The sequence below is a fragment of the Carassius gibelio genome, chromosome A15 (assembly GCF_023724105.1).
Source record: "Carassius gibelio isolate Cgi1373 ecotype wild population from Czech Republic chromosome A15, carGib1.2-hapl.c, whole genome shotgun sequence".
NCBI lineage: Eukaryota > Metazoa > Chordata > Actinopteri > Cypriniformes > Cyprinidae > Carassius > Carassius gibelio.
The window spans coordinates 2,751,319-2,778,092 of NC_068385.1; the positions used below are offsets into that span (position 1 = coordinate 2,751,319).

Sequence of the window (26,774 nt, forward strand, 5' to 3'; positions counted from 1 at the left end):
TCAAGTCTCAAGTCTCTGAGCTAGAGTCCAAGTCAAGTCTCAAGTCTCTGAGCTAGAGTCCAAGTCAAGTCTCAAGTCTCTTTATTATATTAAGTCTCTGGTTATAATAAATGTTGCATCACGTACAGCGACCCATCCAAGCTGCTTAGAACACTGCATAGCTATATATAAGGAATTCAAAGCATCTAATATGTTATTATGACAACTCTATTTATTAGCATACAATATCAACTTTGATTTTGGTATATAATCAGTGTAAACAGGCTATTGCAACATGACAAAAACACCAAGAATGCTTTACTTTTAAGTTAATATCTGTATTTTGCATTTATGGATTCAGTAATGGCCTTCTGTCTGTCCTGGCTGTATAGCTGCACACCTCTTGTCTGGCTTAAGAATGAACAAAGCTACGCTGACTTATGTTATTCATACAATACCTACTCACAAATAAACATCAAAAACAAAGCCGGCTGCAATTAATTTCTGTGCAAAACAGCTTTTACTACAAACACTTCAACACAAGAACATTGTTATCACACAAGAACATTTTGATAGAGAACCAAAAATATTTAAAGTAGATAAAATGAGAATAAATAAAATGGAAATGTCTACATACTATTACTACTGTAAACTTTGCAAATAGGACATCAGCCCCTTCAAGTCAATGAACAATAACAAAGTGGGCTGCAATGAATATCTGTGCAAAACGTCATGGCTCCGCTCCTACCCAATGACAGAGGCACTCAGGTTTTTTTCCACTGTAGTACTCACGTGAAGGATGCGTGCACAACTAATAACTAATATCATCACGCTATAAAGGGTTGGCCTGCGCTGGGTGCGCCCCTCCCCCTATAACTGTTCTGTCTCGCGGAGGAGCTCATTTGTGTGCATCTGTGTGAAACACGCGCTCTGAAACACGCATAGGAAAAAAGAGCGACAGAAAGAACGGCTCCCCTCCAGCCGTGACTCGGCTCTCATCCATCATGTTTATGAGCCGTTCAAAAGAATCGGTTCGTTCGCGAACGTCACAACACTAACAGCGAGCTCATCTGACGTTTACTAAAAATTAACATTGTTCACGAGTCCCGGAGCTCGAGTCCGAGTCGAGTCTGAAGTCTTTCGAGGACGAGTCTCAAGTCGAGTCTGAAGTCACTGTTTGTGCGACTTAAGTCGCACTCGAGTCCGAGTCTCAAACTCGAGTCCCCATCTCTGCTGCCGGCCCAAGACTCGAACTCACAACCCTTCGATTGTGAGTCCAATTTTCTAACCACTAGGCCACAGCTTCCCAGTGAAATAAGTGTGTAAATTAATGTATAATTGTCACAGTGATGGCATCTTGTTATGCATTTATTTCTGTTATTGTCTAATAAATTCAATTATTATTTGTAAAATAATAATAAAAATGGAATAAAACTTATTTTGCCAATCGATTTTTCTAGTTTTAATCAACTTTAATTTGATTAAATTTTAAAATTAGTTTTAACCTTCACAAATAATGTTTATTTTTTAGTGAACAAACTGAAATTGTCCACAAGGATTTTTTTTTCTCTTTTTCTTTTTGTGTGTGCCATTGTTTGAATGAGCTGCCACTTAGTTACACGCAGGCCTATTATTTTGGTGACACTGATTTAAATTCACTGACTCGATGAATAAAAATGAACTGTGGTTAAACACAACTGGACTGTTCCTGGGCAGAGTGAGCTACAATGTGAACCAGACAGTTGATCGTCTGACTCAATGACTAAATTGTGTCAAGACAAGACACGTGTGTTCAATAAACTGTACATGTGGATGTTTTTACAACGTTGGTATTTGTAGATCATGTTAGATAGAGGCACTCAAGACCTAATCAGTGTTTAGATCTTGTCAGTAAGTCATAGGATGTGCTCTTGTTGTCTGGTTCTGTCTAATGTTGAAGCCTGCAGGGCCTGCGGCAACATATCACTGTCTCAAGGTGTAGATTTCTTGAAATACAAGTTAGACAATCTTAACAAATTATATTTTCTATTCTATTCTATATTCTACCTGAATGTGTCTGCACATGTAATACTAGGAACTGACAGATGCAATCTGTCTGATACATACCTTCGGCAGAAACAGGCTCAGTTTTTCGAGACCTTACTGTGACAGTTCCGGTTTTGGAAAGGTCACTTCCTGTTCTCAAAACCCGGACTTCCACATAACCATCACTCTCATCCACATGGTGCTCAGTTTCTCCGAAGTAAAACACTGGTGCTGTTGGATAGTAAAGACATATGTAAGCTTGATCACCAAACTATTAATGCCAAAGCCAGGGTATAGTTAACTAAAACTAAATATGAAAAATAAATGCTGTTAGATGAAATAAATGTTAAAAAAAATATATATTTATACTTCTGTCTTATTTTGTGAGGTGAGGAGCACTAACAGCATATATATGTTTTTGAGCAATTTTTTATTATTATTTACAACCCTATTGGCAAAAAATTGGCACAACAATAATTGTTTTTTTTTATTGTTTTTTAATAATAATAATAATAAGATGGTATAAGGGACATATACTATCCAACAAAAGCTTATTATTGTTTAACATTTACATTATTAAAATGTTTTGATAACTATCTACAGTATATGTCCCTAACAGGGTGGAATATTTTCATGGCCATTGTTTGAACAATCTACCCATAATTATTATTTTTTGAATCCCCGAGCTTGACCAATATTCATTCCTAATAGTTAAACATGTCACTATTTTGGTAGAATGCAAAAAACAAAAAAACTTTTTTTTAAACTTTTTTTTCAACACTTATGAAGCCAAAATGTTACTGCATACCAGGAATGACCCATGTATGTTATCAATGATACTTAGATTAGACTAGTTTTAACACAAAAGGAAATATTTAAAACATTTTTTTCAGTGTAAATCACTGTCTGTGGAGTCCAAAACAACATGGATATCATACATTTGTCTGGATATTTTTTTTTTGTCTGTATAAAATTTATGTGTTCCACAGAAGAAAGAAAGTCATACAAGTTCGGAATGACATGAGTGCGTAAATGATGACAGAATTGCAATTTTTGGGTGAACTGTCTCTTTAACCATCTGAGGTGGCTTTAACAGAAGGTACAGGGGATGTGGAGCTGAACGGGTTAGCATAGACCTGTCTGTCTACAATTAACACTTTATCTGACTTAGATTCCAGTGACAAATCCTTGTTGATAGCTCGCTAACACCTTATCTGCTGCTGAAAGGTCTATGTCACCCTCAGCTTCCAAATGTGTTTTCTTGGAAAACTCCGTGTCATGTACTGAATCTGACTGAAGTCAAGACATTGAGGGTGCTGAGGGAGTTTAAGCTGCTATACGTCCACGGTAGGAAGCGCATCTAAGCCTAAGCAAAATAAACATTAGGTGTGATGAAACTCTCTTCCTCTTGTTTTATTCTTGTGTGGCATGGAAGCCTCACAGGCAATGTGATAATATAAAAACAGAGAGTTCCATGTTTACCCCAAACCCATCACTGAACTGTGAATGCATTAGGGTGGAATGCAATGATGAGGTCATGCAAGGTGTTCGTTGATGGGTTTGTTATCTTTTCAATATTTTCCATTAAAAAGCTAAAAAAAATGGAACCACTTGAGCTTTTGTTAGGCCCCATTATTGAATGATTTTAGCTGCCACTGAAGGGTTATTCAAGTTCTAACTCTTACATTATGAACCCATTAAAAAACATAAAAAAAAGTTTTTTTGAGCTCCAAATCAGCACACTAAAATGATTTCTGAAGGAAAATGGAAATTCATAAATATCTGACAAAGCAATAAATGACATCTTAAAATATACTGAAATACAAACATTTATTTTGAAAGACATCCTTCAGAAACATAAAAAGAAAAAATAATAATAATAAAATCGTACCAACCCCAAACCTGTGAACGGAAGTGAAAATGGTACACTTCTATTTGTGCCAATGATTACTGTTGCCTAAGAATGCGCAATAGTAATAATATTGAGTTTTATGATTCCTATTTAATGTTCTCACACTACTAAATTACTAACTTTCATTAATGATAAAGTCTAAACTTAAACTCACAAAAAATGGTGATGTGTTTTTATCTCCAATAAAATGCATGTAACGTTCTTGTGAAGTTGTGTTAAAGCTCTCAAGGGGCAAATATAGCTTTAGGCACTGCCAAGAGGATCGAGTCCAAGGGCGAAAATAAGACTAAATTGTTCATGTGGTGAATATCCCATTATAAAGTGCACACTTCAGAAAAACAGAGAGCCAGTTGTCTCTAGCTTTATCTAGGTCTTGGAGACACATTAAATATAATTGCATGATGTGCCTTGGCACTGCCAGCCCTTGTCCCTGCAGAGACATAAAGTACTGTGGGCGATTGGAAGGTGATATCAAATGAGCGCTTTGGTTTGGCTTGTTGTGTGGGTGTGCTATGGTGTGTGTCTCGCTGCTCCCACAATCAGAAAAGGTTCATATGTAAAAGGGACAAACAGTGAGCTTCAAAGCACCACAGTCCATTAACTGAAAAGCAAACCATTGGCTCCTACACGACCCAAACCCAAACTCAGGTGCTTCACTGAATGGATTAGGTTACACATGTGGCAGGCTGCCATGGTGCTAGTGGGCTAAATTTGGACTACTGAGGGTTTTCTTTCTTTTAAAGGAACTGCAGGCTGCTACCCTGATGCAGAAAACATTAATGCACAGCTTCCTCTCACCTCATTTCAGCTCACTGTAATGAAACCTCCTGGTGGAAAAAGCCAAAGTAAACGTAATCAAAAGACAGGGAAATGGATTTCTTATTTCAAAATTATTTCGTTCATAATGCCCAACCATGGCGCTTGCAGGTGACTGAATCCACGATTCAACTGTCCAGAGATAGGAGAGCTTCAATCCATAAGGTGTCCATCATCTGATTTCCCCAATGTTTTGTTTTTCATGGGATTTTTAATGAAAGATTTGCTTGTATAAAACCAAATTAGCTCAAACGCGGTAATAAAATCAAAAGCAAACTGAGTAAATTGAATTCGCCAAAGATTTTTCTTCTGGTTTGTACGTGTGTGTGCGTAAATGCAAATGGTGGTGGAGTGGCCTGGAGGTGTTGCTGAACAAAGAGGCGCCGTGGGGAAATATGATAGAGAACAGCACCTGAAACTACGCCTAAAGATGAGTGATAAGGTGCTTTCTGGGGCATAGATGCATATGTGCACCCAGAGACATGCACACGCTGAGGACAGCTTTCAGCTTCACAATGGATAGCCCTGATTTTGGTGCACATTTAAAGTCACACTGTATCAAATCAAACTTGATACATGACTGGTTATGTTATGATTTGTTTATCATAAAAACTACTATTTTGTGAAAAGATTCACTCAGAAAAGTACTAAGGTTTGAAATCTGCTAATCGAGTCATTAGTAATTATCTTTTTTTTTAAGGGACAGTTCCCCTAAAAACAAAAAACAAAACATATGATCTAAACTTTATAATGTTGCTTGAATCCCATATTAATTTTTGTTCTTCAAACATAGCTATTATACGTATTATAATAAAAGTCTATTAAAATCTATTAAATTTGTATGAAAAATAAATAGTTTGAGCAACATGCAGGCGTGTGGATGATTTTAATTTAAAATGTATTGTAATTTTATTAGAAGAATTTTAATTTAAAATGTAATTAATCATTATTTGGCCTACATTAATTAAAAACATTAAAAAACAAAAATATTCAATACAATTTTTCATTTTCAAATAATGATAATAAAATCAACATTTTCCTACAAAACATTTTTTTCAAGCTAAACTTCACTTCAGTTCAGGTGGGTCTTTCGAGCACAAAAAGCAAGAAAGAAATCCAAAACCCCATACTGGAATAATAGCTATCTCTCTACAGACAAAATAATCCATTCTCCCCACTTTAAGGTGAGACTGCACCATTCTTTGCTTCTATACTTCATGAATTATGGCTGGAAAACAGATTCAGGGTTTGCTGTGGTGTTCAATAAATCCTATGAATTTAGATTAAACATTCAGTGTGATCTTGCCTTCAGATTTTTGAGTTAGATCGCTTAGATCGGACTGTGTTTAAACAAAGCCTCCGACAACTTCCCAGGCTGCTGCCTCGAATGGAAGTACCTGTCAAAACAACTGTTTTCATCCATCTCTTAGCCTGCAAGAATACCTGCCTAAGAAAAACTTTAGAGAGCTCATAAATATTCTAAGATTAAGAAGTCTTCAGTCTTCGGTGTGCAGATCTAAAACTGTCCCACACACAAAGTCCTGCTACTGTCGTAAACATATTAATTATATTTGTAATTAGATGTACAGCAGAACTGAATCCCACTGCATAATTTGCATGATTTTTTTAAAGCCTCAGATCATCAAACTCAAAATACACTTGCTCTCTTGGTGAAACATTACAAAACTTAAATATAAAAAGCATGCATGCTAAACAAGTCTAATGCATCCAGCACAGTGAAGCAGCTTACCATCATCCGCATCAGACAGGATAGTGACTCTGGTGGTGGGGAACTCCTGACCCAGACGGCCGCCCATGGGCATGCTGAGGGTGACATTAAAAATTTCCTCTGGCTCGTAGAGTGAATCATCAATGACGACTACACGACAATGCTTCTCCGTCTCCCCTTTATCGAAACGCAGCATGCTGTGGTGTTCCTCAGGTCGAGAAATGTAGTCAGAATAAGAAAGCACCGTGGTGGGAACTGTGCCCTTGGCTGTACCTACACGGATGAGGATAAAGGGAAGATTAGAGGAAGTTTTGAGCATTCAAACTGAATCTCACAGGTTTAGTCAGAGATAAACGGCACTTAAAAGTTTCAAAATGTAGTTAGAAATCTACAGAGTTAGTAAGGAATGGAAATGCCTTTAAGTTAAGCTTCATAACTCACTTTGTTGTGTGAAGCAGACAACCATAAGCTCTTGACTGACATCTCCAGATCTCCGCACAGGAATCAGAAGTTCTCCAATATCTTCCTCAATCGAATATGTAGACAAGGGGATGAACACTGTGGATTCTAGGACAAAATATAAATGAATGTAAAATAAAACTTTAGACAAAGAAAGAAGAGCATGACTGAAAACATCATTTGTGTGAGGAGACAGATCTAAAGTTCTGCTTGATATTTTAGTCCTCGAAGTTTCTAACCTTTTAAAAATACATGTTTAACTTAAGTACTGTTACTGTGTTCAATGTGGGACTGATCTCTCACTGTTGCTGTCAAAAGAACTGTATAACAATTTGACGGACCCAAGTTTCACGTTAACAAAAATCCTTAACCACTGATGTTATATAGTGCGAGAGATATAAAAACCTTTATCAGATGAGTTGGGATTGACTAAAAACACAAGAATCCTAGTAGAAAACACTTAAGACAGAATGAAAGTTAATACTATTTGTCAGTATCTGTGGGTTCAAAACTTTTGCCAGCTTCATGGTCACCATTTCAAATAAATTAATGCTTTTTATCTATTTAAGACTTGATTTTCAGGCACTATTGAGACAATATATGGGTGAGCAGCTCTCTAAGGACACGGCTATGTGGATTTTCTATCTGAAAATATGCCTTGTTCAAATCTGCATGGAGCTTCCTTTGCACTCAGAGGCAGAAGATTATTAAATGAGATTTAACCTTTCAGACTGTGGCATTGAGTTGTTTTTTATGTCCTTGTGCAAAGGAAAAACACAGGCTTATCTCTATAACTGATAAATGTCATATGAGCCCGCAATGACTGCGGAGTTATATGCCTTTCCATCGATCTCTCCACTCCAGCTCAAATAGACTATGTAATGATATCCTCTTCAGTAAGCACTGAATAAAAAAAAATGAGAAGAATGAATGGATCTCTGATGAAAGTGGCTTACAAAGGAGATTTTGCTAGAGCGACGTTATATTTACTGTATTAAATATATGCATTGATATACTGTATTAAATATAATGCTTTGTAAAAAGTCACATACACCAATATACAAGTGATTTAAAAAATAATGAATGCACATATATTTACCATCAACTTATGCTATGATACAATATCCACAACAACCTGTTAATATACAAATACAGAAAAAAGAAAAATGTAATAGTAAAGTTCTTTCATCATTTTTGTGTGAAAGAGTAATAGCAGCAAAAGAGCGCACAAGAATTTTGGGAAATCAGGTGTACGTTTTTCCATCTTATTATGTGTAAGATCCGTGGAGAAAGTGTTCATTCAGTCAGATCTGAGAACCAATGGACTGCTCCTGCTAAATCAGCCGTGAATCCTGCCACAACTTCAGAGGCTTGGCTGCTGAGTTTTGATGAGGAGGCACAAGGATGTTATTCAGGGGATATTTTGCTATGATCACAATGTACTGAAGGGTGACAGCTGTGATGACCGCCCACACCCACACTACTCCACATTTTCTGGCTTACCTTTGGTTGTTTGGACTATTTGTCTCAAACACAAATGATCACATTGCCTTACAAGCAACACTCACTCAGGATGTGAATATGAAGTATAATGAAAATATAATATTTCTGATTTTATTAATGTACCATTAAAGTAAACATTGATCTATTTTACTGTCTTAATACACATCATCAATGTTTCATCATTGCAAGTTATATAAAAAAAAGAAAGAAATCAAAATCTCTCCTTTTCAGCTGCCACTGCCAGTCCCTCTTATTTTTAACAATTTCACGTTAAATCAACATTTTCAATGAGTTGTTTGCTTAAACTTGAAGTTAGTTTGAAAAAGGCACGCATTTGAACCCCCATACTGATACATTGTTGCAACCCTAAACCACTCTCACCACCTGGATCTCCATGGTTTTCTTTCTTTCTTTGTGAGCTCACCATCTCCGGGGTCAACAATCTCCACTGTTGCTGCCTCTGGGAACTCCAGTGCTCCCATGACAGGCTCTGAGAGGACAATCCGGAAGGTCTCGGACTGCTCATACCGGCTGTCCGACAAGATGCGCACTTTCCAGGTGGCAGTGGTCTGACCTGGGTTAAACTGGACTTGTTTCTGTGCTTTCCCTCTGAAATCTTTGTCCTTTTCAGCCGTACCATCTTTGGTACCAATACCTTAAGAATGAAAGAGTAAATAAACGTTAAGTAAAGTACAAAAATTTAAGCAAATTAAAATCTTTTATAACAGTGATAAAGCACTAGAGTACAGGGGGGAAAAAGCTGTAAACACTTTAACATGCTGTTGTTTATAATACATTCATTATTGTTCTAAAAGTAACATAACAAATTGTGTATTTTTTATATTCATAATTTTTTATTACTTTTTTGTATTATTCATGCTATGTACAGTGCTTTTCTTTCAGCCATGTCTGTTTTTGTTCTGATAATAAAATAACTATTTTGTATGGGAACTACACAATTAAACTCAATAAAATAAATACAATGAATTAATAAATGTTTAAATAAATCTAGCTCTTGGGAGTACAAAATAAACAGAAGGTTTTACAGATGTGACAATATACATGTGTCAATTTGACAATCTGCTGCATGTGAACTAGCAAATTAATTAAGACCTTTTTGCTAAGATTGCGTTTGCAATGGAACTACACAAATTAACTCAATATAAATAATATATAAATATAAATTAGTACCATAAATAAATATTTATCTAGTGTTTTCAAGTGAATAGAAGAATGTTTTACAGATGTGCATTTGAGAAAAACATTGTCTTTTCTGCTGCTGTACAGGGTCAGTGTGAAAGAAATGAAGACAACTGTCAAGGGGTTGACAACTCCTGTTTATATCATGTCTTCAGTGTTTCTATGAATCACAGAAGAGCTTTATTAACAGCCTATATAGAGACATTGCAGTGTGTGTGACGCAACTATTCTGTAATAAAAGTTTCAGAGTGCTATGTACTGTTATTTGGAAAGAGAATAAAGTCAAGACTATAAAGGCTGGTCCTTCCCCATCCCTCAGAAGATCTGATGCTCATAGACTGACAGTCCCACTGGTGGATCTCTGTCCACTTGGGTTGAAAAAGGTTTGGACAATGCCAGCAGTGGGCTGGCATGTGCCAGGTGGGCATTATCAGCTGGCGAACAACACTATCTTCCCACCACAGAAATCTCAACGGTCACCAACATATAATGAGATATTTCTCACAAATAAATAAGCAAGTGGCAGGCAAACAGCGGGCCAGCAGCTCGTCTTCTCCAGAAGCCCTGGACCGGAAATGAGGTGAGTTGTGGAAGGGTGCTCACGCTCTGCATGTGGTTGGAATATCCATATTTTTCATCAGAGCTAGTGGAGGTCCGTCCACATGATCCTGACAGTGTAACCCTAGCTTTTACAGTGTTTTCCATGCTAGTTTGTAGCTCATGTAAATGGAAACTCCCTCTTGGTGAAGACTGAACTGTTGATGTTGATTAAACCCATGGTGTTGGTGTTGTTAGCATCATGCTCTACCAGTTGGGCTACTGAAATCTAATATACATTCATTCCAGAAGCTGAAATGTTCGATGAAGGAGTAACATTTCACTTTGTATTGAATTTGGTTTTATCTCAATGAGAGCAATTTTTCATAAGCATATAAAAATACATAAGGCATTGTGCTAATAATTAAACCGATAATAAACTACATCCTAAACTATTGTACGTTTAGAATAAAATATTCTGAAATTATTCAAAGGTTTTATTCATATTTTAAATATTTTAGGCAGTTTTGAAACACAAGCTTAATCTTTCTCAAATTCATGAAATTGTACTGTTCTTGCGCAATTATTTTATTTGAGTTACACATATCTGTGTCAGCTGTGTTTTTTTCTTTTTATTACCATCCGGTCAGTAAGTTTTTATTATTTATTTTTGATTTTTTACATATTTGAAAAAAGTCTCTTATTGAATTGATTTAATAAAAAAATACAATAAAAACAGTAAATAAAAAACTGAACGGTGAAATATTATAATTAAATATAAAAGTTGTGCTGCTTAATATTTTTGTGGAAACTGTGATACTTTTTTCAGGATTCTCTGATGAATAGTTAAAATGAATAAAATGAGCATATCTCATCAACACAATAGAAAATCATCATAATGAAGTAGCCATGCATTAATAATGTCATTTTTATTTGACTTTGATCTATCACTTTTCTAATGTGAGGTTCTTGTCTCTCCAGGAACTGAAAGCTTCTTCTGCAGACCCTGGAAACTCAACTGGCAATTGAGTGATATGTGGGTTGATATACCTTAAAACCATGTTATGAATCATAAAAACTAGTTTTATAATTTTGGATGCAGGCGGAAGTGTACCAAAGTCTTGAAGCATATCAAGCAACCAAATCTAATGACAAGAGGAGCAACATCAATTGAGGTTTAAAGAGCCCAAAAAAGTGATGTTATAAAGAGACTCCATCAGCAGATTAGAGGTCATTAGAGAGGTCAGTGTTATTTAACATTACAGAGAGGCTTTTTTTTTATAAAATTCATATCAGTAGTGCATGATGGGAAATTAAGTGCTCTCTTAACATCACTTACTAACAAATGAGGTCTCGCCAAGGTAACCTCTTCGTCTCAAGACCACCTCCAGAAACTTGGTCTCCTCATCCACCTGGTAGTACTCTTTCTCAAGGGAGATCCAAGCCCAGTTTAGCCGGAAAAGTTGGTTTTTCAGCTTGTTGCCCCCTACAGAGGAAAGAGAAGAAACATATTGAACATACAGTCAGTTATGGATTAGAACCAAAGGTATGGTAATGACATGAATAGAATTGTTTGCTGTGTGACTGTCAATCCAGAGAAAAATGTACAAAACTCTATCCGTTTTTGTAAGAAGTATGCAAAGGCTTTCTCTTTGAAGTAATAGCTTTAATATGGCCCACTGAGGTATATTTGGAGCTGACTCATTCATAAGGGGTACATTTTTCATCTCAACAAGAACAGTGTGATATCGGTCAAAATCTCTGATGCAGCGGTGAGGGGAAGTGCAGGTCTAATTGCTTCTTTTCTAATTAAAATAAAAAGGTTTGTCTGCTTCCTATCTCTCTTCGTCTGTTTTATCATCAGTGTTTGAAGTGGGATTCAAAGTGAGCGTCCCTACCAGTTACAATCTACACACAGACATCAAACACACACAAACACGGCTTTCTTTCTTATGTACGGATGCAAATAATGGAAAAATGCAATATGTCTTGATCATCTATGTTAAATTAAATATTTAGAATTCAGCGGCAATTACGGAAATATAGGATGGGGTTTAATACAATCTAATTTTGAGCTTGTCTATATGCTTTGGTAATCATTTCATGCATAAAATGTGGGATACAGCTAATACAAAATAAGTAATAAACATATAATACATATAAAAATATAACATGTCTAGTCAATCTATGCTAAATTAAATATTCATAATTCAGGTACAATTATGTTATAGTTTAATAAAATCAATTTTGTGGAATTTTGTCCCTGTCTATAAGCTTTGGTAACCATTTTGTGCACACATTATAAAATAATAATAATAATAATTTATAATAATTTATAATATTACCAATTAAAAATAAATTGATTCATATAAATTGGTAATAATAATAATAATAATAATAATAATAATAATATATATTATTATATATAATATAATTATAATAATTATTATTATTCAAAATTAAATGTAGAAAATAATAATTATCCATTAGCAATCATTAATGGATTTAATATCAGTTCAACAGCTTTTGATATTGGTCAACATTTATTATCATGACTTTGATATTGACATGATTTTAAATGTCGAATACAACTGAAAAAGTCTCTAAAGCAGAACAGGCTAAAATAGTTTATCTATTGATACGTCCTGTCCAACATCCTTCCTGTTTCAATAAGAAATGGCTAGTTTTGCACACACACACACACACACACAAAACATTCTTTATATAACAAAGAGAAAGCTTGATCTGTATGACGGACTCATCCAATCACCATTTGGCAGGAGTTATTTTCCCTTGTTCAGTCCAGCTGGCATGTACAGAGAGAATAAGAGATTGAGAAATCTTCAATCTCTAGGTTTGTCCTGTTCTGGTTTCTTTGTACGAAGCTATCAGTGGACTGCGGTTTGTTTGCTTTTGGCAACACTACACAGTTCATACCCACCCCGCACACTCCTCCTCTCCAGTTGTCATGCTCTACAAACCTGTCACGTTCCACTATCCTCATTTCCTTTCATTACAAAGGGCAAGACATAGAGTATTTATACATCTGGGTAATCCATAAATGTATGTGTGTGAAAGCTAGATGGTTGCACCTGTTTTTGTATTTTTACACCTATAATTCTACAACAACAATCCAAGCATCTAGCATGGTCAATGAGGAAGATTCACAAAAAAAAAGTAAAATAACTCAACAGATGCCTTTTAAAAGAATGTCGTCTCTGATGTTTCACATTTTAAGCATGACAAATATGGATCAACAACAAGACACTTTCCAATGATGCAGTATCATTTGGAAGATTTGTGAGAGCTGCACCACTGGTGAAAACGTCTTCAAGCTTCAAGAAAATGAGTTCGGTGAAACCCTGTCAGATCGAAGATATTAACCGAGAATGACAGAGGATTCAGATCTGAGCTGAAGTACCTGGCTCATCTTCAAAGTCCGACATTTTGCAGAATAATTGGCTGTGTCGACACACTTTTGATGAAAGAGAATTCGAGATTCACAGAATACAATGATTTTAGGACTTCACTGAAGCCTGCTCTCAGTCACACAGCAAATAAACAGAATTCACTTCACCTGAGAGGAAAGATGTGAGGTGAAATTTCAGAATTTCTGTATCTAGAGGCTTCGTTCCTCCTAATGAGAAAATACAGTAACTATGTCAAAGTAGCAACTCTATTATCATTCTCCTCAGTGCAAATCAAAAAGCAAAAAAAGAACATAATAGTCTCCTTGGAAGTTTGTAGGAGTTGTTTCACGCGTGGGAGAGATTTGTCGACAAGTTCATATGCTACAGAAAGTGAAAAAACAAAGAAAACTCAACATGTTCATTTTCTTGACCTTATCTGCAAGGACCCTTCAAAGAGTATTTTAGAGGCAATCTCACACACAACAACCCGTCACGTCTCTCTCCCACAAAACGACAACATCAAGCTTTGATTTTAATGCACAGACACACATTTGAAGTGCAATATGATAAGTCATGTTCAACCAACATACGGTAGACCTACCATTGTTCTAGTTCCGGCCCACGGTTCAGGTTTTAGAGGTGAGATTGCGTTTTAGCTGAACTCGACTTCAAAGAGTTCAAGGAAAACCTCCCAGTTAATCTACAGCTGAAGGTTAAGATTGCTGAGCAGGGTTTGCGTCAATAACACCTAACACCAATGCTTTCTCAAGGTCCTCCTTTCTAGGTCACGGTCTGATGTTTTTTTTCCCTGAACCCCCTTTGTAAAACGGAGGCACTACCCACTGCTTTGAGAAACAGCTTCAAATTATTTTTTTTTTCCATGTTTCTTTGATGATATGCTGGTTGCTGAAAGCAATATGTTAAGAAAACTAAACTGCTAATTCCATTATACTGTAGAACACAATTTTAAAGCAAGCATTCTTTTACTACCTCATAAAAAAAAAGAAAAAAAAAAGAGCTGAAACTATCTTTTTACCTCTTATTCAGCATATTTTGGGAAAATATAAAATTTAATCAAATTTAACTAAATTACTTGTACACATGCAATGGTTTTATTCAAGTTATGACATTTTGATGAAAAATAATGATCTCAAAATAATAAAATAAAAGCAATAATTTAATTAAATTAAACATACTGTATATGTAAGCTCAATAAGATGCATAGGGTGAGTTTCCATTTCATGAACAATTGCCCATCACTTTTTACATTACAGAAATGATGATGTCATGACTAAGTTCCTCTGTGCACAGATACTGTAATATAGATTTAGTAGTCACTACAGTCCCAACATCGCATGTCCTGTCTCTCATCAGAACACAATAAGCATGACATCAGCATTTGATGGACAGATCTGTTATGAATAAGACCGAAGTGTGCCAACTCTGTGCCCCCCTGTCACCTCCATGAACACGGAGTCTGCAGGATGCCCTTATTTGGTGACTGAGGAGAGCGAGGGCCCCACCGTGCCCACCATCTTTCTCCCTCCGTCAGACAAACCTACCTGCATTACTGCTGAACACTGACTTATCTGAATAAACTAAGGACCAACTTGGTGCAAAACAGAAAGTCTATGGCTATTGGTATTGGATAGAAGAAGAAATACACCCCTATTCTCCAGGTTTTTGTAAGAAAAAAATAGGTTTTGCAGGTTTTAGCTTTCGTAACTATTTCAGGGGATTACAAAATTCTTAAATTACACTCCCGCTCAAAAGTTTGAGACAGATTTTTTATGTCTTTTATGCTCTTTTCTATTATAACAGTAAAAGCAGCAATAGTGTGAAATATTCTCACAATTTCAAAGAGCTGTATCTATTGTAGCATATTTTGAAATTTAATGCATTCCAGTGTTACAAAGCTGAATTTTCAGCAGCGTTACTCCAATCTTCAGTGTCACAACATCTGTTAGAAATCATTCTAACATGCTGATTTGCAGCTCAAGAAACATTTATCTTTTTTTAATCAATGTTAAAAAACAGCCGTGCTGCTTAATATTATTGTGTAAATCATTTTTTCAAGATTATTTCATGAAGTTCAAAAGAATAGCATTAATATGAAACACATTTTACATTTTTGTGAAATAACTTTTTGTAGTCTTAATTTTCACTTTAATTATTTAATTCATGTTAGCAGAGTAAAAGTATTCATTTGAATATTTTTATATAACAATATTAATATATAAATATATAATGCAATATTTGTAAATCATAATGACCCCAAACTTTTTTTATAGTATTTTTTTTATACATTTTAAAAATAAAATAAAATAAAATAACTGTTAAATGGAATTATTATTAAATGTAATAATAATTAAAATATAAAATTGGGTCTTTTGCTCTGGTTAAAAACAAACAAGACAAATGTATCATGCAGACCCATTATAGTGTAGGAGAAACAAATTAGATATTAAATAGGTCTATATTTTTACAAAATGCATACAAAACCCATCCCTCTTTCTCATTTTTTTTCTTTATAATTCCACAATCCAAAGCAGTGATGTTGTGGAAACCATTCTGATGCTCACTTCCTGGGCTTCCTGGGTCACAAAAGCAGGATTCCCATGCAGGCGTGTGAGGAGGAGCTGTCTGGAATTCATTGAAGTCAGCACAGCTCATTTATGTGTGTCTCAAGGAGACAGGGATTGAGAAATAAAGTGTGTTTGCAGCTAAAGGTCAAACTGAACCTTGCTCCATTGCACCATGCTCTGCACTAATAATCGCCGCCGAGGTCAGTTCCCTTACACACCAGCATAAGTCCCCTGCCATCCCAACTCCCATACACACAGACCAAAAGAGGAATTGCCTGAAATATCTTTTCATTGCAAAATACCTTTCACTATGCACTTTTCCAAATGGAAAAATGAGAGGCTGAGAGGCTGTAGAAGCTTCTAAAAGCACTAAATCCTGTGAAAGTCTAAGATGACGGACACATTTCTTTTCACGTTGTCAATACCATGAAATGGTCTTCCACCAAAGCTTTCAGTAAAAGCTCACCCATAAAGCCTTTCCGCAGCTGTCCCTAACTGCTCAGCATCTCAGAAATGTCAGCTGTGCAAGGTATAACATTCTTTAAACATTTTAAAGGAAAAATCTGCAGTGTAATTCCTTAGTTAGTACATTGTGGGCATTGCTGTGCCTGCACTCTGCTTTCAGACCAGGCAGAGGGCTTTATGAAGGTCAGTTTTCACTATATGCCTGGAAAACCCTGGCACACAAAAACTAAATCCTGTAACTTGGAGTCTAAAGTTATACTTTGAGAGTGGTAGGACCCTTGCTGTCTATGGAGGGTCAGAAAGCTCTCGGATTTCATCAAAAATATAAAAACATTTGTGTTAAAGATGAATGTAGATCTTATGGGTTTGAAACTAAATGAGGATGAGAAATTAATGACAGAATTTAAATTGTGGGGTGAACTATCCCTTTAAATGTTAAGTATTCCTGTGGCTTATTGGTAGAGCATTCTGTTAACATCCAAAAAGATTGTGGGCTGTGGGTTTTGCACCAAATCAGAATATTTCAGAAGAATATTGTGGCACTGAAAACTTAAGTGATGGGTGCTGAAAAATTAGCTTTGCCATCACAGGATTTAATTCCATATAATGCAGAATGTATTTACATTATAATATTACAATATACTTTAATTGAAAACAATTATTTTAAATCACATTAATATTTCACAAAACCACTGTTCTTTCACAGCATTTGTAGACTGTTAGGTTAGGGTTAGTAGAATAAGTTGGCGTACTTGCAAAGGTAATTATAGTCAGTAGAGCGTCTGCTGAGCGAACATCAAGTTTTATCAGATATTGAGCAGACAATCTACTAATGCTAATAACTGCTAGTTGACATGTAGTTGCAAAGTTACTTATAGAATACCTAAAGTGGATTATCAAATTAAAGTGTTCCGTTAAAAGCTGTAAGAGTTGAATATTATACACCATTTTCAAATGTGATCAAAAGAAAAGCCATTTAAAGCTTCTCTGCACACAAAACCATAGACTAAGTGGAAGAAACGCTCCCTCTCCCTTCCCTGTGATCTCTTTAAAGGCAGAGAAAGGCTGAATGCCATTCCAAAGCACCAAGGTCGGGTCTTATCCCTGGCCACTGCTCATTATAAAAAAAAGAAGAGGATTAGAGCACAGACTTGGATGGACACAAGATTATTAAACAGTGCTTTCTTTCACTGCTTTTTGATTGAAAGGGCCACTCTGAAACTGTTTCTTGAGGATCAAGCAAATGTTTGAATACAAGTAAGCGATAGTAGGTGTAATCCACATTATTGAGCCTTTTCTAATGTTAACTCTCCTCCCCTTAAAAAAAAAAGACCAAATTCAACTATGGAGCAAATCAACGTGAGAGTCTCTTTTTTCTTCACTTTAAGGATAGATAACACAGCCACTCCAGGAAAATCCAACCCTTTTCTCTTTCTATAGCAATAAATAGTTTAGCAATTAATAGCACATATACATTTACATGTATTCATTTAGCAGACGCTTTTATCCAAAGCGACTTACAGATAAAGTCTTGACTTTCATGATGACTTACATATACATTCCCAATCCCCTTGTCTTTGGAAAGTGGGCATAGTATTAATAATTCACTGTAATGACACTACAGATTTCCTGATTAGCTAATGGAAAACTGCAGCAGAAATAGAACAAGGGGATTATCAGGCAGTTGGAATAACCGCTTCACGATGAGAGACTTCAAAAACGCTCATTTAACATCCTTGTGCAGCTATATCAGTAAAAATGTCCTCTCCACCAACTGATTGGTTTAATTGCTAATTGTTAAGATCAGGAATACATGATGGCACTGAAAACAAGAACAAATTGTAGTCTTTTAGCATGGCAGGACCTCCAGTGGGCACAAATAAAGGTCACCGACAATTATGCACAACCTCTGAGCGCTCAATGAGGACATCTGAGGTGACATTAATCAAACGTATCAGAAATACTGTGAGCTGATACTGGCATGTCTAATACACTTAAAAAAATTATATATATATATATATATATATATATATATATATATATATATATATATATATATATATTTACCCAAAGTATGGTTTTAACAGGTCACGTCTCATGACATAGAAACTAATTGTTACTGAAGTCATGCATGGTAGCATATCATTTCATGTGGACAAGTTTGGTAAAGTCTACAGCAACATGTCAACTGGTTGAAAGGAGCATTATACACCCAACTTAGAAAAGCAGTAGTGCATTTCTCCTTACTATTGGACCATTTAAAAACTTAATGGGACTTGAAGAGGAGGAGGTGAAGAGGCCTCACTGAGAACACTAGAAGCAGAAAGGAAAAAAACAACACAGGCATATAATGATTCAGGATGAGAGGGACGTGACAATGAGAGCGGCACTGTGGTTTTTCTTGACCCCTCAATGACCAGTGTTTGCTGGCTCATCAGGCAGAATAATGACAGCTTGTTTGCTGAATGGCTTCAGTGCAAGGACATGGTGAGTAAAAGCCGGGCCCCCGACTGTCAAGCTTCATGCTAATAGCTCTGAGATTGTTTGTGGCGAGCCTATTCTCCCCTCTGGGAGAGTTCCAACTAAGCTGCCTCTTTTGGAAGGACATGTTTGAACAGCATTAGTCAGTCACTTGTTACTTTTCTGAGTGGCTTGCCACAAATCTTTTCTCAAAAACAGGGATCGCTCCTGTATATTCATGCAGAGAAAGATGCCAATTTGCACCGCCTGAAACAACTGCTTTCGACCTGTCAAAAAGGTAACATGGGGAGTTACTGGAAAAAGACTGCCTGTTTCTCAACTTTAACTAGCTACTGGAAAGATTCTAATGTTGTTCTATAGGAAATTGGACAAAAGATGATATAAAATTAAAATTTGGGAAGATAAAAACAAAGAACACTTCAAAACCATATTGAAAGGGAGTTTCTGTGTTGTTGGACTGATTTAAAGGGGACACATTGGAATATTTGATGCAATATTCTATTGCATAGCTTGTAGGAGATAATACTAACACTACCTCCTGAAGTCAATGCAGTAAAGGCAGCTAGTGCTTTTCATAAGTATGGAAACAAGATGCTATATTAACTGTATATTACAGTCCAATATTAGTTTGATCTCAAAAGTGAGGTCACTGATCAAGTCACAGTAAAGACAATTATAATGTTACAAATGACTTCTGTTTCAAATAAATGCTGTTTTTAACTTTCTATTCGCAAAAGAATCCTGAAAACGGATCATGAACAGTGTTCAACATTTATAATAATACAAAATGTTCCTCAAGAACAAAATCAGCATATTAGTATGATTTCTGAAGGTTCATGTGACATTGAAGACTGGAAAAATTGCTGCAAAAAAATTCAGCTTTGCCATCATAGTGATAAATTACACTTCATACATGTTGAAACAGAAAACAGTCATTTTAAATTGCAATAATACTTCATAATAATTTCATAATTTCATAATCAAAAGAAGGATAGATGAATGGATTTATCCCAAAAACTACAAATATCAATTAAAATGTATTTATATACATTTATTTTAATTCTACATACCTATAGACAAAAACATCAATGCTGCTGATGTTCCTCTGTTCAACACTGCTTTGTGTGAAGGTCAACTGATATATGGAATGAAAGGTTTCATTATCAACACTAATCTGTTAATGCAAGCTGCAGACAAAACAAATATTCATGCTTTTATACACTGTTTTTACGTTGCAGTTAATTAAATACAACCATTTCCCTGCTTATCAGCAAAGATGTGAATTTTCAAAGGACAGAGCAGCCAACCAAGGCTTTACTTATAAAGGGGTCATGAACTGGGCAATCAAAATTCCCTTGATCTTTTGAAATATAAGAGGTCATTGAACTATAAAAACATTCTGTATATTTCAGAACTCAAAACTTTCTCATTAGTCTAAAAACAGATTATATTGAAGGCAATTATCCAAAGCACCAGCTTGTGGAATGTGCCACTCTATGACGTAATCATAGATCAATGCCTGCTTCTACATCACTGCAAGTTTAGCCCCGCCCACTTATTTGTGCATGTAGTGCAAATAAAGAGAGAGGCAGATGCAGGTCTACACAGAAACCAAACGATAAAGATGCTTAAAAGACTACAAGATGCTGTTCAGTGCCAAGTCTTTGTACAACCTTCCATCAGATCCCTACATTAGCTTTTTTTTTAATGTAGTTCCAGACTGGTCAGTTAAAGTTTGGTTGTTTGTTCATTTCATTTAAGCACAGATTCGTTTACAAGGCACAATTTGACCATGAATTTTCTGAAAGACTAAAATTAAAAGATGAATCTGAGCCGACTTGAATGGATCCGACAGTAACGTCGCACCAAAATAATTAAAAAGGTCAGTTCATGACCCCTATAATGGTCTTGTGTGTTTATAAAGAACACCACAAAAAAAGTCTTAAAGTACTCTAAACAAAGTTTCCAAATGCCCATCATGTCCCTTTCAGTCTTACTCTAGAGACTAAAAAAAACTGTTTAATGGGACTTACAAAGTCTGAGTTAATTCAGACGGAACGGATCTAATTCATGGAACTCTATTCCATTCATTTTCCTCATCCAAATACTTTCATTTGAGACCAAACTGAAGTCTAAAATGGCCGTACATAGAATTAAGAAATAAATTACAAGCCAACATACCTGGATGTGTAATAGTGTGTAGTTCCTACATACTGGAAAGAAGCAAGTAAAGCTAGAGGACAAGGAGGAAGTATGCGAGAACTCATATCATAAAGAAGAACACTGGTCTGGCTTGACATAATATTACACAGTGAGCATAAGAGCTGAGTAGTCTGACAGATAATGTGCTGTAAGACATAAACAAACCTTAAGTGTGCATAAAAATTATCACTGCTCTTATATTTCTAGGTACACAAGCATGAAAGGCCACTACCATTTTCTGAAGTGGCATGCTGATACATTCTGGACAGCCGGTGACCTTTTCACTGAAAAGTGGTATTTAGAGTGCCATTTCTAAGAGAACTCTGCTTAGAAGGCTGTGCAAAGCAGAAGAGTAACACAGCTGAGTGGAAAAATGTTATCTGATCTTCAAATAAGTCATAATTAGAGATGCCCAAAATGATATTAGAGATATTGTTTTACCAGTACTGACTGATATTTTGCAAATTCATGTCATATATTGCAAATTCATAATGTGATGCAGCATTTAACCAACTGAAAAACAGCCAACAGAAACAGCAATATATATAAATATATATATATATATATATATATATATATATATATTTTAATATTCTAAATGTTTTTACTGCCACTTTTGATCAAAGAAAAAAATAATAAAAAGAAAAATAGACGACCTCAAACTTTTATATATATTTTATATATAAAAGTTTATATATAACATATTTGTGTTTTTTTATTTTTTTATTTTAGGTTTAGTTGACTATAACCCTGCTTACTGGCATATTATTGATATTAGTCTGGATTTTAATATCAGTGCATCGTTACTCATTTTAACAGAAAAAAAATTTGCTATAACTAATTTCACTGTGCAAACATTCACAGTAAAGGGTGGACAAAGCATATAAATCCCTAAGCCAGTGACTTTAAAAGCTAGCTAAACTCAAGGGTCAGTTAACCTGGATGGTGACGATGGATGGTGTTGAATAGATCTGTTCTGACCTACAAAAACACTAAGAAATTTCCTATTCACGTGAAACAAGTACAACGGCTTCACAAACATTTTCTGCAGCCATAATTGCACCTCAATGCTACTCTGGAGTAAAAAAAGTTCTAGTGAAGTAATGCATCTGGAATAGAAAAATCGAAATATCAGTGAATCTTACGGCTGTAAATATACATCGCTGGCCATTTTCAGGTCTCCAGGACAAATTCCAAACAGACTAAAGCCCCAACAACACAAAAACACATAAATTAAGTGATTTACTTGGTTTAGTAGGGCAAAAAGGCATGCTGAAGCTTAATCATATGTATAGCGCTATGATGAACAGCAGCGAATAGGAAAGGCTGTGCAGCTTTTACAGACTAAGGTGCTCACGCTGCTGTCCTGGGGCTTGAAGAGGAGGTCAGTGTGTGCGTGTCATTGATTTGCAAGACGAAGGTTGCACTCACAGCCAGTACAGATTGACTTTCATCCCCTGGGATTGGGCTGCACTCACTGATGACTCTTCACAGTCTGCAACATGTGCTAAATCCCCATTAGTTCCTTGTAAGACTCAAGGTTACAAGGACAGCAGAGAAAAGTGCTAGAGCTTGGGCAAATGCATTGACTGATGATTAGACAAGTGATAAAGACATGCAGTGTTAATGACATCTATTGACTAATCATGAATAAATGAATAAATAAATCGATTGAATGAAGGAAAAAGGGAGCTTCACTTTACTGCTGCAACGCCTGTCCTTTCATTAGCTTTATCCCTCATGGTCCTTAAATCCATTCAGTCACAGTGCACATCATTCATGTTAATGAGTACTGGTGTCATGCATTATACTACAACATGATAACTTTAAAATTCAGTTTAAGGCATTTACAGCTGTGGGTGTGTAACAACTCTGCTTGTGCTTTATGTCATATATTGGTTAGTTTTATTACTAGTAATAATAGCTTAATGTGAAGGATTAATCCATATTTAAAACTGTATTTCCTAGTAATCTTCCAGTGAGCTTTAACCTCTGCAAATGGATTGAGTCAATCACTGATATTAAGAAGTCTGATTCATGAACAAATAATTCAAGCCTTGATATGGTGAACTGAATGACATTATAAATAAAAAAGCTCTTATTCAAAATAATGATTTCTTCACAAATCAGACATATCTACTTAACTACACGCTAAGTTGAATAACAACATTAGAAGATTTTGGTCTGTTCATCAAACAGAAGTATTGCATGGTTTCATAAGACTTTGAAAGTAGAGCATGAACTATTTTTTATGATACTTTTGCATCCACTTGAATCTTAAAAGCCTCAGTCCACATTCAGTGTAATGTCATGTCAAAAAGCAACAAGTACAAGTCTTTAGAATGACTTATTTTATGTTCCACAGTGAAAAAAAATTAAGCCATACAGGTCTGGAGCGACATGAGGGTCAGCAAATGATGACAGATTTTCATTTTGGGGTAAACTAATCCTTTAAGGAAACTCAGAACGAAACTAAACTGTGCTTTTCTTTCCAACTTAGAGCTTTTTCCAGAAGAGCCATGTAACAGTATATAGCTAGAAGTCAGAAATTAGAATTTATTTGAGGCAACAGTATGAAATAATGGCATGACGGCTCAGGGGTTTAGGAAGCTGCTCAATACCACTATCTTTCATCTTCCCCTGCGCTTCCTCCCAAGCATTACACAGCTCTAAAAATTCCCTTATCCCGAGGGGAGGTGGAGGCGGGGGCAGGTGGGTAGTGCTTCACAGGTCGGCTCCCAGGAGAAGGTGCTCAACAGCACCGGCTGCTCACACCTCCTTCCCCTGAGACCTGCAACTGAATAATGCCACAACATACAGGGCAGCTTGAAAGCATTAGAGTGGGTAGAGTAGGATCAAGAACATTACATTACATTACATTTATTCATTAAGCAGACGCTTTTATCCAAAGCGACTTACAGATGAAGACAGAGGAAGCAATCAAAAACAACAAAAAGAGCACTGATATATAAGTGCTATAACAAGTCACAGTTAAGTTAACACAGTACACGTAGCATGGGATTTTAACTAATATAATAAATAAAAAGAAAACAGATAGAATAAAAAAATAAAAGAATAGCGCAAGCTAGTTAGAGGTCTTTACACATACACACACATACATATACAATTGCATAATAAATGAAAAGAAAATAGAATACAAAAAGATTAGAAAGGTAGTTAGATTTTTTTAAAGAATAGAATTAGAATAGTGAGTGTTAAAGTTAGAGGGTCAAATAAAGATGGAAGAGATGTGTTTTAAGCTGATTCTTGAAGATAGCTAAGGACTCAGCTGCTCGGATTGAGTTGGGGATTCCACCAGGAGGGAACATTTAATTTAAAAGTCCGTAAAAGTGACTTTGTGCTTCTTTGGGATGGAACAATCAAGCGACGTTCACTTGCAGAACGCAAGCTTCTAGAGGCACATAAGTCTGAAGTAACGAATTTAGGTAAATGGGTGCAGAGCCAATGGTAGTTTTGTAGGCAAACATCAATACCTTGAATTTTATGCGAGCAGCTATTGGAAGCCAGAGCAAATTGATAAACAGAGGTGTGACGTGTATTCTTTTTGGCTCATTGAAAATGAATCTTGCTGCCGCGGTCTGAATTAATTGTAAAGGTTTGATAGAATTGGCTGGAAGACCTGCCAAGAGGGCATTGCAATAGTCCAGCCTGGACAGAACAAGAGCTTGAACAAGGAGTTGTGCAGCATGTTCCGAAAGAAAGGGCTTGATCTTCTTGATGTTGAATAAAGCAAATCTGCAGGATCGGACAGTTTTAGCAATGTGTTCTGAGAAAGTCAGCTGATCATCAATCATAACTCCAAGGCTTCTAGCTGTTTTTGAAGGAGTTATGGTTGATGTGCATAACTTGATGGTGAAATTGTGATGGAACGATGGGTTTGCTGGAATCACAAGCAGTTCTGTCTTGGCAAGGTTGAGTTGAAGGTGATGGTCCATCATCCGGGAAGAAATGTCAGTTATTCAAGCTGAGATGCGAATAGCTATATATATTGACATGTATATATAGCTATATATGACATGACCAGGGCTGCCAGCAATAGAACTGCTAACAATCAACACTGCAGTGACAGTTACACTATTTTAGGGTTCCTACTTGAGATGCGCTATACAAACCCAAAAGTGTTAAAGCATTCAATTCACGGACAGGCAAAAGAATAGATACAGATGGCGATGGAGTTCAAATTGTGCTCTCATGACCTGCTAAACTCATGTATTTGTAAGCAAGCTGTGCTGCTGAGAAACAGAACTCCCACTCAAGAGTACTGAAGGTACTGCTGTGCAGAACAAGTGTGCAGAGGAGGACGAGGAAGCGCTTGTTATGCCAACAAGTCTAGTGTAGTTACTTCTTTACCATAACTCTTATATTAACAGAATAGGGGATATGGAAACAGAGATATGAAAATCAAACCACTTCACATTTCACTTTCCTGTGAATCAACCACAATGTGCCAATCCAGGAAATAATAATGACACACTTGTGGGGAGCAGATGTTACCTGTGTATGGTCTATAGTCCCAGACCAGATGGTTTATGTGAAACTGCCATCAATTAAATGTGCCGAAGAGCGTGCTTTTGTATATTGCTTTTGTATAACGACCAAAGTTGATATATTCATTAATAATGGAATGTGAACAGATGAGAGAGTGAAAAATCTGCTGATCTATGCACATCTGCTTGAAGATGAAGGATAAAGTCTGTAAAGGACTCTCTGACCTGAGCGGTGCATGTGAGGCATGTGGAGAAACATAATCCCTCTGCTAACCTGAGACTGGAGTGAGGTGGTGCTTCAGAGATGAGCTGGACAGAGACCAACCGCTGGTTCTGAATCAACACAAACGTTTTGTGTTGAGCATCCAATGCTTGTGTAGGTTTTTCAAGCCTTGGACAATCCCTTTTACAATAAAAAAAAAAATTCACATCTCTGTTTAGTGATTTACCCAGTGTGTTTTGTGGTTTTACTATGATATATGCAAACTAAAGTTGCAATGAAATTACATACACAAAATGTCTGTTGGTCAGTGTAGCATTGCACAATGCAGCATTTACACAAAAGTCACTTTCAAAACAAGCAGCTTTCTGTTGGTCAAACTGATGAATTTGTAAGACCGACCTGAACATGAGCAACATTTTTATAGGGAACTTATTTGCCCCCTTAGATGAAACCTATCAAAAGGATTCGCAATTCATTTAGCAACGATGAATATAACCGCAGCTTTAAGTCTATAAAGCAGTGGGGAACATTTTTCCTATCAGGGGCCATTTAAGAATGCTCAAATTTAAAATAGCACATATTTAGAGAGTGGACAGATATTTAATTAAGAACAAAACAGGCCAAAATTAATCAATCCACCACAAGCTCTTTTAATCAGGTAAACATGAAAATGTACAGCCTTAATTCATACTTGATATGTGTATTCCTCTTACTCAAATAGCCTAGAGAAAACAAGCATC

The 26,774-nt window shown here is 36.0% G+C and overlaps 1 protein-coding gene across 17 annotated transcripts in view; it reads right to left on the reverse strand.

Annotated features, from left to right (window-relative positions):
• Window positions 1-26,774, reverse strand: part of frem2b (FRAS1 related extracellular matrix 2b) — a 133,757-nt gene that overhangs the window by 80,834 nt on the left and 26,149 nt on the right. For all 17 annotated transcript variants that reach the window (XR_008187266.1, XR_008187265.1, XR_008187264.1 and 14 more), the window contains exons 3-7: window positions 11,500-11,646; window positions 8,848-9,078; window positions 6,903-7,028; window positions 6,483-6,734; window positions 2,086-2,235 (exon numbers count right to left, since the gene is read on the reverse strand). Coding sequence is in view for 11 of the 17 variants with exons in the window: in XM_052616300.1 (XP_052472260.1) it covers window positions 2,086-2,235; window positions 6,483-6,734; window positions 6,903-7,028; window positions 8,848-9,078; window positions 11,500-11,646 (906 nt within the window). In the remaining 6 variants the exon portion in view is untranslated. The remainder of the gene's footprint in view (window positions 1-2,085; window positions 2,236-6,482; window positions 6,735-6,902; window positions 7,029-8,847; window positions 9,079-11,499; window positions 11,647-26,774) is intronic.